The 12555-nt window shown below is 42.1% G+C and overlaps 1 protein-coding gene across 4 annotated transcripts in view; it reads right to left on the bottom strand.

The window, feature by feature from the left end:
* INTS4 (integrator complex subunit 4) overlaps positions 1-12555 on the bottom strand; it is a 45566-nt gene that overhangs the window by 6314 nt on the left and 26697 nt on the right. For 2 of the 4 annotated variants that reach the window (XM_089512962.1, XM_089512965.1), the window contains 5 exons: positions 11315-11408; positions 8108-8188; positions 4836-4966; positions 3372-3431; positions 978-1152 (listed from right to left, as the gene is read on the bottom strand). In XM_089512962.1, the coding sequence (XP_089369088.1) occupies positions 978-1152; positions 3372-3431; positions 4836-4966; positions 8108-8188; positions 11315-11408 (541 nt within the window). The remainder of the gene's footprint in view (positions 1-977; positions 1153-3371; positions 3432-4835; positions 4967-8107; positions 8189-11314; positions 11409-12555) is intronic. The other 2 variants (XM_089512963.1, XM_089512964.1) reach the window with 2 other exon arrangements.

Raw genomic sequence — 12555 nt, 5'->3', positions numbered from 1 at the left:
ACCACAAACGGAACAAGCAAAGGACTGCATACCTGGGCAAAAAAAGCATTTCTTACTGTGGCTTATGCAACTGAGAAACTGATCATCCAGCCATTGCTGTGAATAAAATCATCCCACTACACAAAACCTTAGATAATTATCTATTAAAAAATGATGGTATCAACAAAATCTTCTTAAAATAGTAATGAGAAAGGCCATTTAATTTGTGGAAATGACATTAATCCTGGGGTCTCGAGTTCTGGTTGGGAGGGAAATTATGGTTGCAGGTACTGCAATATAGTTGACTTACAAACAGAAATGCTGAGCTATAGAATAGCTATCCTACCAAACCAGGGCTACTGAAAAACAAGAAGCATCAGTATGCACTGCATGATGGGGGGGAATCTCAGGGGAATATAGCTGAGAGCAAATGAACACAGAAATAGCTTAATGGGGACTGAACAGGCTCAGGGTCACAGAATGCTGAATATCTGTTTGTGACATGAAGATGGGAATAAAATGGGGGCGGGGGGGGGGGGGATAAGACCCAGGAGTGGGAATCATGTGGCCCTCCAGATGCTGGACTGTAAGAGCCAGCAGCCTTAGCCAGGATAACCAATAGAGAGGAATACTGGGAGCTGAAGTCTGACAATTGGAAGGCTGCATAATCACCAACATGAAACAGAATATCCAGGAAAGAAGGCACTGCTGAACAGGGATGCAGCACACTGTAACTTCTACTAATGCTTGGCTATAGATGAATTCAGCAAATCATTTTTAATGATTTGATCATATGTATGTACAGCACTGTGTACATTTACAGTGCTATAAAAATAAACTATCATCATCATCATCATCATCATCATCATCATCATCATCATCATCATCATCTTAAAAGCAACTTTTTAAGTTTCACCAAGTCACAACAGTCTTGCTGCAACATCTGTATGAAACCAGAGTCCCAGAGTGCTTCTGAGACTAATTTCAAGAGTGCCCACCTGTGAGATACTCACCTTCTCTGGGAGAGGAAGGCTAAGGAAACTACTCTGTCGCAATGTTGTCTGTAGGATCTTGACAACTTCTGAAGGTTTGGAGGTTACCAGTCTGGGCATTAGGTCCAGGAGTTTGTCAACAAAACTGTCTTGCATGTGAGGAAGCTCAGCAATGAAGCACCTGTGGTGTAGCAAAAGAAAGAGGTGGCTGAAAGAGAAGGCCAAAGCACTTTGTCACAAGCAGATGTGCCTGGGGGTAGGATCAGAATCTTTGCCATTACTGATAGGAATCTGTGGTGCCTTCTACAAACTGATCCATTCATGAGAACTCACTATCATTGGAGTATCAAACAATTATTATTATTATTATTATTATTATTATTATTATTATTATTTCTATCCCACCTTTTTCCCAGTTTGGGACTCAAAGCCGCTTAAAGGGATTCAGAAGGAGGAAGGAAAGGGGGATTCAAATACTTGTGCTAAGTTAAAAAGTTCTTATAATGGCCAGCTTTGTTACTAGTGTTCATGTAGAATCAAACAACTACTGTAGTATAAATGCACACTCTTCTTTCCAAGCATGTCATAGTTTTCATTGCACTTGTGTGATGGAGCAAAATATGCAGTTATAATACTGTCCTCTTTGGCCAGATGTTGCAAGGAAAACCTGCAGAGAAGCTAGAACCTCTTTAAATGGGGGCAATGGAACCCAAGTCAGAATAACTGCCTAGGATTGAGGTGGAATACTACACCAGCCATTTTTATGCCTTGCGTTTTAATATTAGAGGGTGAGAGTATATAAACATGTGGTACAGTCACTCCCAGAGCCCACAGGAAAAGCTATGGATCTGGTCTGGAGGACTGTTTTAACACTACATGGCACAGCATTTTAATAATTAGTACAGAATGTGAAGCCTTTTGTGGAATTCTGAAAGACCCAGGTTTTAACGTGAAGAAATCCAAGAGGAAGAAAATCAACTCCTTTGAGATGTGGTGCTTGAGAAGAATGTTGAGGATACTGTGGAAAGCCAAATAAATAAAAAAATAATAAAATAAAATAAAAAGACAAATAAATGGGTCCCTGAACAGATTAAACCTGAACTCTCCCTGGAAGCCAAGATGACAAAACTAAAGCTGTCGTACTTTGGCCACATCATGAGAAGGCACAACTTGCTGGAAAAAGTGATAATCTTAGTGAAGTGGAAGGCAGGAGAAAGAGAGGAAGACTATAAGGCAGGTGGATAGACTCAGTCGGGGAGACCATGGGCCTGAATCTACAAGACTACAGTGAAGGATAGGGGGGCTTGGAGATCTCTCATCAACAGGGTCGCCATGAATTGGGGCTAACCTGATGTAGTTAAAAAACAACAACAGCAGGAATAAAGAAATGAAAATACATCTCCACTTCCAACCTAAGTTCTGAAACATGTTTTAAACTAAAATGTTCAGAATAATAAAAAAAATCAATTCTGGGAGCTGAGATCAAAAGCTCTAAATTTTCCAGGTTTTGTCTAATTAGAATATTTTGGCTATGAGAGGAAATGGGAGGAGTGATCCATTCAAGGAAAGACATTTCAGGAAAAGAAAAGAAAACACATTCCTATGTCTCTAATCCTTCATGGATGAGAGAACACAATATTTGTGCAATTTCTGAAACGATTATGAGCGGGCATGCTGTGAATCTTTTCTGCTTTATTCTTTTGCTGCCACAGGTTCCAACATCAATTGCTCAAACACTTTCTAAACTGGTTCAAAACCTTCCCTAAACCAAGATAATGCTGTCACAAAGCAAGGAGGTGGTGGTAAACTAGTGTTTGAACTGCACCCATTCAAAAGAAGGTGGAGTTCATATGTCTGAGAGTTCCCCTGTTTAAAACAAAGACTAATAGAAAACTCCACACAGACAGAAAACTAGCATGTTAGAGATAAGGTTCTACTTGGTAGTTTGGGGTGTAAAAGGATTTATTTATTGTACTGCCCCCAAAACAGTCTGACGTGGTACAATCTAGATCTGGATTTTTCATCTAATTTATAGATTGGGTATCCCTTATTCAAAATTCTGAAATCTGAAATACTCTAAAATCATCCACATGGGTGGCTGAGATAGTGACACTTTTGCTGCCTGATGGTTCAGTGTACACAAACTTTGTTTCATGCACAAAATTATTAAAAATATTATGCATAAAATTATTTTCAGGCTATATAAAGTGTATATGAACAAAACATAACTGAATTTCATGTTTAGATTTGGTTCCCATCTACAAGATATCTCATTATGTATATGCAAATATTCCAAAATACTGCTGGTCCGAAGCATTTAGTAGAAACGAGATTCAACCTGTACAGTTCATGACAATTTGGCAAGAGACATGAGCACACAAGGGTCAAAGTGAAACATACCTTTGAAAAGAGTCCACTTCCTGTAAAAACTTCTCACAAATTCCAAAGAGAGGTTCTACTCTGTAATTAAAATACAGAAACCCATTTTATGTATGCAATGTGTTTTTCTTTCATTCTAAAATAAGGGTGGGCAAAATGCAGCCCATGAGCTGCATGTGGCCACCTGGGGCCATTTTTGTGGCCCTCATGGCCTCCCAGAGGTCCATTATTATTATTATTATTATTATTATTATTATTATTATTATTATTATTATTATTATTTGCCTGCAGGGGGTAGGGGGACATTTTTGCCACATTTCAGAGCCTAGGCCATTTTAGGCCTAGAAAAGGCCTTTTTAAAAATGGCAAATAAGCTTGAAGGGACTTATTAGTTGCTTCCTTCTTTTCTCCCAAGTCAAGTAGGCTAGCCTCTGCATGCCTGAAACCAGGATGGGGTTACTGCATTGCTTTTTGTCTTGCTTCCACACTCCCTCCCTCCAGCAGCTCAGGCAAACTATCGACAGCAGTCGCCCCAGATCAGGTGGAGAGAGGAATGTGGAAGTGGGTTATCAGAAAGCAATCTTTCAATCTCAACCCAGTTTAAGGTACACAGAGGCCAGCCAGCCTTGCTGGGAAGATAAAGAAGAAAAAGACCAAGCTCCTGAAAAGGGCGTACAGCTGCGTACAGCCCACAGAGCAATACACTTCGGGAGGTAGTTGGTGCTGCTGCTTCACCCTCCCCAACCCCATGTACTTGGGTGAATGTGCACACAGCAGCGTTGGGCTTGGGGAGGGCAGAGAACCAGGGATGACCACCGCCAACTGCCTTCTAAAATGGGCTGTGATAATAATAATAATAATAATAATATAATAATAAATTTTTATTTATATACCGCCCTGTGGCGAACCAATCCGGGCGGTTTACAACATTAAAATAACATACAGCATAAAAACAATATATTTCCCCCCCCCCTTAAAAAGTTATTAAACAACATATCTAATTTAGTGATCGCTCATCATCAACATCATCATCACTTCCTCTCAAAGTGCAGGATTGCTCTTTTAATGCACACACGGCAGCCCTAAGCCTGGCCACCAGGCGCACTTTCTTCATACTCCCTTCTCCAGGGAGCCTCCCAGCTGCCCATTTCACAAGCCTGAGAAGCCTTCTTGGCAGAGAACCTCTCCCTTGCTTCCACTGTATTCACTCCCCCCCCCCCCACTTTCATGAAGGTCCTGTACGCCTAACCCCCGCGAATGTGGAGAGCTGACTGTACTCTGAGGTGGTTTTCCTATTCATCCTCTGAAATATAGCCTACAGCACTTGGTATTCCCTGGCCGCTTCCCCACCAAGTACTAACAAGGGGTGACCCTGCTTAGCTTCAGAAAGAATATCTGAAAGAATCTGATGCCTTTAGGGTACTTAGATATGTTACTAGTTATGGTTGTAGCCATTCTTAATTTCAGATGGGACGCTTGGCTTACCCTCTCGTTGTCCGCACAGTTACTATCAGCTGCAATGCTTTTGCCTGCAGCCTCATGTGGTGGATGATGACCACTTGCTGGTATTCCACGCCGCTGTACATGAACTCCATCTTGTATGTTTCTTCCATGATCTAGGCAAGAAGAAACATGATGATTTCAATTCTGGCAGATTTCCCACAGTGTTTGGGCTACTGTCCTGTAACTACTCTACTTGAGGTTGCCTTTGAAAAGTGTTCAGAAACTTCAGCTGGTCCAAACAGCTGCAGCCAGAGTGGATGCAGAGACCATACTATGTCCTTATTAAAACAGCTCCGCTGGCTGACAGTGGATTTACACAGGCACAATTTGAAATGCTGGCTATGATCCATAAAATCCTAAATGACCCAGGCTATATGGCAGACTGTATCTCCCTTATGAGCCAGCCTGAGTCCTGAGATCATCAGGAGAGGCCCTTCTCTCAAGGAAGTTGGGGACATGAGAGAGGGCCTTTTCGATGGCTGCTCCTGGAATCAAACTCCCTTTCAATGGAGGCAAGATGGCCCCCTTCTTTCTGTGCTTCCATTGGTAGGCTAAATTATTTTTTTCTGACAGGCTTTTAAAACAACGTTTTTAAAGTACAGGCAAGAGGGTGCTGTATTGTTTTAACTGACCTGTTTTAATAGCTTTTTATGTTTCTTTTAATTGCATTTCATTTTGAGGTCTGAACTGTTTTAATACTGTGAATAATTCAATTCTATTTTAATTTTCAATTTTTGTATGTTTTTGTGTTGTTGTTTTTAATTGTGAGCTGCTATGAGTCCTAATTTTGGGGGAAACCAGGACACATGTGGCCAAGCAACAGCAGTGTCTGGTCAAGATGGTAAAAGTTATTAAGGAAGACACACAGGCTAGGAGAAGCTGCAGCAGTTAGCATTTGACTGAGCCTCCTGGGAAGGGCAAGATTCTGCCCCTCCTCTCTTGTCCTTCCTGCTGAGTTTGTACTTTAGCAACAGCAAGTACATTTCTATACTGCTTACTGGTGCACTAGGCGGTTTACAAAGTGTAAGCTAATTACCCCAAACAAGCTGGGTACTCATTTTAGCAGCCTACGGAAGGATACCCGGCTGAGTCGACCTGGAGCCCCTGACTGGAATTGAACTTACAACCTTGTGGTTTGTGAGAGAGTGGCTGCAGTAATGGCATTTAACCGCTGTGCCACCAGGGCTCCTTTGTACTTTAAACTCAGCTTGCAGTAACTGAAGTAAGTTGGGGGCAAATAAGTAAAGTGGTGTAGTAGCATGGTTAAAATTCAGAATTTTACTTGCTCAGGAGCTAAAATTATAGTGCTGAAATGACAGCAAAAGTTGTTATTCCAAGTCATGTCAAATGTTCTGTTTTGGAATGTAAAAGGAAGTACTGCATAGAGTTTGGGGACAGTGAAACAAAACATGAAGATAATAGATTGATTGATGGCTAACCCACGTGGGATAGAGACGTATGCTAGGATATCCAATGAATATACAGGGGTGTAAATGTTTAATTCAATGTAACCAATGAAATGTGATTTGTAGTTTCCTTTGTTCAAAATACTATAAAAACTTGGTTCATTTTAGAACTGAGGTCCCAGTAATTTGTAAAAATTTTCTGCTGGGAACAACAGCTGCAGCTAAAAATAACATTTTTCCTTTCCAATCGACTCTTTGGTCTCCCTGCTGATTTCTGGTTAAAATTCTAGTTTTAAGATAATCAGTAATCAGCAATCTATAACAGTAGGAGAAACTGGGACATTTTAAAAGCAGTTGAAAAAAATGGGATGACAGAATTAATCAGGACTGTCCCTGACAAACGGGAACAGTTGGAGGGTATGGTTCCCATGGGAGGCCATTGTGCCTCACAACCCCTTACCATTGTCCAATCCTGGATGAAATGCAATAACTTTTCAAATAGTTGAAAGGTTCAATTCCACATCCTGTATACATTATAGAAATAAGCCACTCAGTCTCCTTCCCCCACCACATCTCAAACTCTTGAAAAGGCTTGAAAAGTTACTTTTGGACTACAACACTGAGGATTAACTAGCTGGAGTGGAACTGTGGGAGTGGCGGCCTACAATCATAGAGTTGGAAGAGATAACATGGGCCATCCAGTCCAACCCCTGCCATGAAGGAATTCACAATCAAAGCACCCCTGACAGATGGCTATCTAGCCTCTGTTTAAAGACCTCCAAAGAAGGAGACTCCACTACACTCCGAGGGAAAGTGTTCCACTGCTGAACAGCTTTCACTGTCGGGACGTTCCTCCTAATGTTGACGTAGAATGTCTTTTCCTGGAGCCTGCATCCATTGTTCTGGTTCTTATTGTCTGAAACAGCAGAAAACAAGCTTGCTCCATCCTCAATATGACATCCCTTCAAATATTTAAACAAGGCTATCATACCATCTCTTAACATAGCTCCCTAAGTCTACGGCATGGTTTCCAGAACCTTCACCATCCGGGTGGCCCTCCTCTGGGAATGCTCCAGCTTGTCAACATGCTTTTTGAATTGTGGTGCCCAGAACTGGACACAGTATTCTAGGTGAGTTACTTTTTCTAAGGGAGTTACTTTTTCCAAGCTCTGTTTAGGTATCATTCTATCCTGAGATTTCATTTGGCATTGCCCAGATACATACTTCAAAAATATTAGTGCATAAGGGTTAGAAGGTTCTGCTACCGCTTTTAATAAAGGTACTAAGACTGTGAATTCATGCCCCTTGTTGAGCATTTTGTTTGTTTCTTATAACCCAGGCCAGGTCACAGAGATGCTGTGCAGGCAAATCAAAGTGACAAGAGCTACCATTCCTTCCTTAGCAACAGGTTCCACCAGGTAAAATTTTATACTGAATGAACAAAGGAACTTGGAAAGTGACTCTCAGACCATGGAGCTCAGCTCCTAAGGAAGTGGCTGCAGTTAATAATGTTGAGATCTGGAAGCAAAAAATGGCATCTCCCCCGAATCTCTAGCAACATACCAAATATGAACCAACAGAGTATAGCAGACATTGACAAATGCTATGGTGCCATTCTTTGGATTCACTGGGGACTCATTCACAGAATTGCACCATAACCATTTCTTTTCTCCCTGTTAAATTTGGACTCTGTGGTTCCAGAGCTTGGAAGGTTATACATCTTCTTGTCATCAGCAGGCCAACATAATAGAGGGAAGAAATCACACACTCTCTTCGCAGTTCAAAGAGTTCTGTCTCGTTGAAATAAGGGCTGTTCTTCATTCCTTCCCCCTGCACACATTACTCTACCTGCTTTGCTGCAGCGGATGCCAGGGCATTCTGTTTCAAATACAGGGGCGCAGCTACATTCCACATTTTTTCCTGAAGAGCCTGTTGGAGATAACCAAAGCATCCACACAAAAAAGTAACCAATAATCTGCTGGAACTTTCTGGCCAAGAACACAAATTTAGAAGATGTTTCCCTGCCCTCTACCCCACTTTCATCTTTTGTACATTTAGAGCAGCCTCCCAGATTGGTCCAAAAGGCTTAACTAGTCTAACATCATTCTTCTCCCAGTGGTCAATCAGATGCCGCTGGGAAGCCCATAAGAAGGTTGTGAACCAGGACTGTCTCACTGTTGCTGTTTAGTGACTAGGGGTGCTTCTACACTATAGAATTAATGCAGCTTGACACTACTTTAACTGCCCTGGTTCCATCCTACAGAATCCTGGGAGTTGTAGTTTTGTGAGGCACCCGCACTCTTTGGCAGAGAAGGCTACAGACCTTGTAAATCTGCAAATCCCAGGATTCCACTGAAAGGAGCTAGAGCACTTATAATGGTGTCAAAATGCATTATTTACTGTGTAGATGCCCCCTAGGATTCTGAGATATGCTCATTCTGATCCTACAGGACCTTCTTAGCTAGCCTGTCCCAGTATATTGCCCTCCAGGTGTGTGTGGCTGCAACCCATCCATACTGGTCAGGGTTGATGGGAGTTGCAACCAAGCTGGGTGGGAAGCTGTTACTAGACACCAGTGGCTAACAGCCATTAAACAAGCTTCTCCACCCCCATCAATGTGCCTAATGAAATGGCACTGAAACTTGGGGGTCAAGTTGGGAGCAAGTAAATCCTATGAGCCAGCCTTCCTTAATTTTGAGCCACCCAGATACTGTAGAATATTTTCCCCTCAGTCCTAAATCAAGAGCCATTCTGTTTTCCTGGGCAACTTCTGACATGGAGTCATGCAGCTCCTTGTTTTGTGAGCACAAATTGCTCTCTTGCTGGTAACACCCTGGAACTGGACTCCTAAGATTCATTTGCACAAAGCTAGTTACCACATCCAGCTCCCTCCTCCCATGCCAATTCTCTCCAGTAGTGACAGGCTGTCATACTTTGGACACATCATGAGAAGGCACAACTCACTGGAAAACCCACTAATGCTAGGAAAGGTGGAGGAAAGCAGAGAGAAAGGAAGGCCACATGCTAGATGGATGGATTCTATTAAAGAGGTCACAGGTATGACTTTGCAAGAACTATGCAGAACAATGGAACACAGGGCATCTTGGGAGATATCTCATCCACAGAGTTGCCATGGGCCAACTTGAGGGTGCCTACCAAAACAAAAAAGTGTCAAAAAAGTTTGGAAAAGTGTGTCTTGGAGACACCAGCTCCGAGAATTCCGCAGTCCACATGGTTATGCAGGCCAAGGGATTCCAGAAGATGTAGTCCCAAAGAATCACTTTTCCAAGCTTTGCATGTGATGAGAATAGCTAACAAAGATTGTTTGTTTAGAACAGTGGTCCCCAAAATGTGCCCTTTAAGAGATTTTGGAGTTCAGCTCTCAGAAACTAGACTATTGGCCAACATGGCTGAGGCTTCTTGGTGCTGAAGTCCAAAATTTCTTAAAGGGCACAGTTCAGAAGCTCTCCTACCAGCTAAAGTTTTGGAGAGTACAAGAACAGGATGGGACCCTCTTCACAGACCGCCCCAAGCCCCACTGTGAATCATTTGGAATCCAGGGAGAGCAATGCACATCTTTTATGAGCATCAGTCTAACCAAGTTCCTTGGTTCTCCTTTAAGCAAGTATTTGAAGGGATGTCATATTGAGGATGGAGCAAGTTTGCTTTCTGCTGGTCCAGAAACTAGCACACAGGTCAAAGGATTCAAGCTACAGGAAAAGATTCCACCTAGGAATCCTTCACCTAGAAAGAACCTCCTAACACTAAGACCTGTTCAATAGTGGAGTGTGGTGGAGTCCTTCTTCTTTGCAGGTTTTTAAACAGAGGCTGGATGACCATCTGTCAGGAGTGCTTGGATTGTGTCTTCCTGCATAGCTGAAGGGTTGGACTGGAAGGCCCTTGTCTCTTCCAACTCTATGGTTCTATTATTCCCTGTTGCAATGCTGTCCAGCTCCATGTTGCAGAAAGAAGTATTACAATGCAAGGTCTGTCAGTGGAACCAGAACATTAGCTATTTACAGATCATTTCCCTTATTTGAGAACAGTGGGCATGGACAGCGTTCTAATAAAATTACACACAACATGAAAGCAGGGAAACAGTTCTCTACCACCTGCATGATCCAAGGAGTCACCCAAGCAAACTCATTGGTAATGAACTCAGAGAGGTTTTAAGGTTGTTTAAAACCATTAAACGTAGAAGAAATGCCTATTTTAAAGAAATGGCTACAGATTAAAACCCAGCTGAATCCAACCATCATGTCAAAATCAAAAAGCTATGAACACAGCTTTTAAAAACTGAAGGCCTACAAACTCTGGGAAAATAAAGTTCCCCAGAGTGCTTTGTTTACATCTGCTGAGCTACGCCCACAGAACATGCCCTAACCAGAGCCCGGAAAAGTTATGGCGAGGGAACAGGACAGGATGGAGAATACAACTCCTAGTGGCCATGCAGGTTGGAGGATTCTGGGATTTATAGTCCTCAAAAGTACCTTTTCAAGATATACCCGTAACAGTGAAATTAACAGAATAGTCCTTCACCTAGTGAGGCTACAAAGCTGCACCTGAGCTGCTCCGTCAGCTGCCCTTGGTGATACCCAAGAAAATGATGAGGCCATGACTACATCTACATCTACTTCGTTACAATTTCTACAATGTTATAGACTGCAACACCCAATTTAGTGCATGAGAGGTGGCACTAAAGGAAGCTATTTTTTTTCTTGCAGAGCAAAGAACAACCATAACACACCAGAAGCTGCTGAGCCAAGCTCCTCACTAATGCACTCAGTCCCTATGCTGTTTACCTAATCTTTTGTCTGTGAGCCCCAAACCTTGTGTGCTGTTGTCAGTGGAAGTTCACACTGAGTAAGTGAAGAAGTTTCCTCACCGGGGGGGGGGGGGGGTGTGTGTACACAAACAGACTAGTTTTAGTTTAACTGTCTTTGAGCCACATAAGGATTATTCAACTCTCTTGCTTGATTTTAAAGGGCAAAATCTCTCCCTAAAGTGGAATGTACAGCAACGTAGTTGGGGCTCGATGTAAAGTGAAAAGCATACCTTTATCAGGAGCAGTTGGCATCGGAGGTAAGCAGCACAGAAGTCAGCCATCCCAGCCAAGTCAGACTGGAGTTCTCCAAACCTTTGAAGGTCTCTTGAGGAAAGAAAGGAAGCGGTGGGGAGAACAGAATGTATTTAATTAGCAGGAGCTGGTTTATTTTATTTGTTATTTGTTTATTTAATTTATACCCCCCACCTTCCATCCAGCATGGAATTCAAAGCATTTTACCACCTTTAAAAGCACAGTACAACTAAAAAAGCTCTTGTTACAAAAGTTAAAACACCATTAAAACAGATTTCTATTTAAAAAGCAAGTTTAAAAACACATATTAAAGGCAACTGTAGACACATTTTTAATACAACACAGATGGATCTTTATTAAAAGTTCCATCTGCCGCAATGTATTAAAAACCTAATGCCTGCCTAAATAAAAAGGTTGTTACCTGCCAGATGAAAGACAGGAGGGAAGGGGTGAACTGGACCTCCCAGGAAAGGGAGTTCCATACCTTGGGAGCAACTACCAACAAGACTCTCCCATGCCATTACCAAATGTGTCTAATAAGGTGGTGGGGCCAATAAAAAACTCCCCTCTGCAGTTCTTAAAGTTTAGCCAGGCTCATATAGGGAGATGCAGTCTTTCAGATAATCTGGACCCAAGCTAGGTAAAGGGCAGAACCAGCACTTCATATACTCTAATATACTTTTTCAAGTTAGCAATTCCCCATGTCCAACTTGTTCATTCATTCCACCTCAACATTAGGAGGAACTTCCTGACAGTAAGGGCTGTTCGACAGTGGAACAAACTCCCTCGGAGTGTAGTGGAGACTCCCTCCTTGGAGGTCTTTAAGCAGAGGCTGGATGGCCATCTGTCAGGGATGCTTTGATTGAGAGTTCCTGCATGGCAGGAGGTTGGACTGGATGGCCCTTGCAGTCTCTTCCAACTCTATGATTCTATAATTCTATGATTCCCACAGATGAATCAAGAGACTGAACTGCAAGCAAGACAAACATTTTCTTGATCTTACAAAAGAGTGATTGGATATCACTTTTGTTATATTGCTGAGCTTCTTCAAGGTCTGATCTATTTGAAAGGATGGGATCTATTTCATACAGTCTCTTAATGTGAGTCTGTAAGTTCACTCTGTAACTTGACTTCCAAAAAAATAATCAGATATCTTAGAGTTGACTTAACAAAAGATCAAGAGATCAAAACTCACCTTTTATTCAGTTAGAGTTTTATT

Source organism: Sceloporus occidentalis, unplaced genomic scaffold (assembly GCF_023333645.1).
Source record: "Sceloporus occidentalis isolate IW3139 unplaced genomic scaffold, rSceOcc1.0.p SCAF_2, whole genome shotgun sequence".
NCBI classification, from domain to species: Eukaryota; Metazoa; Chordata; class Lepidosauria; order Squamata; family Phrynosomatidae; genus Sceloporus; species Sceloporus occidentalis.
This window is presented reverse-complemented; position numbering and strand designations above follow the sequence as displayed.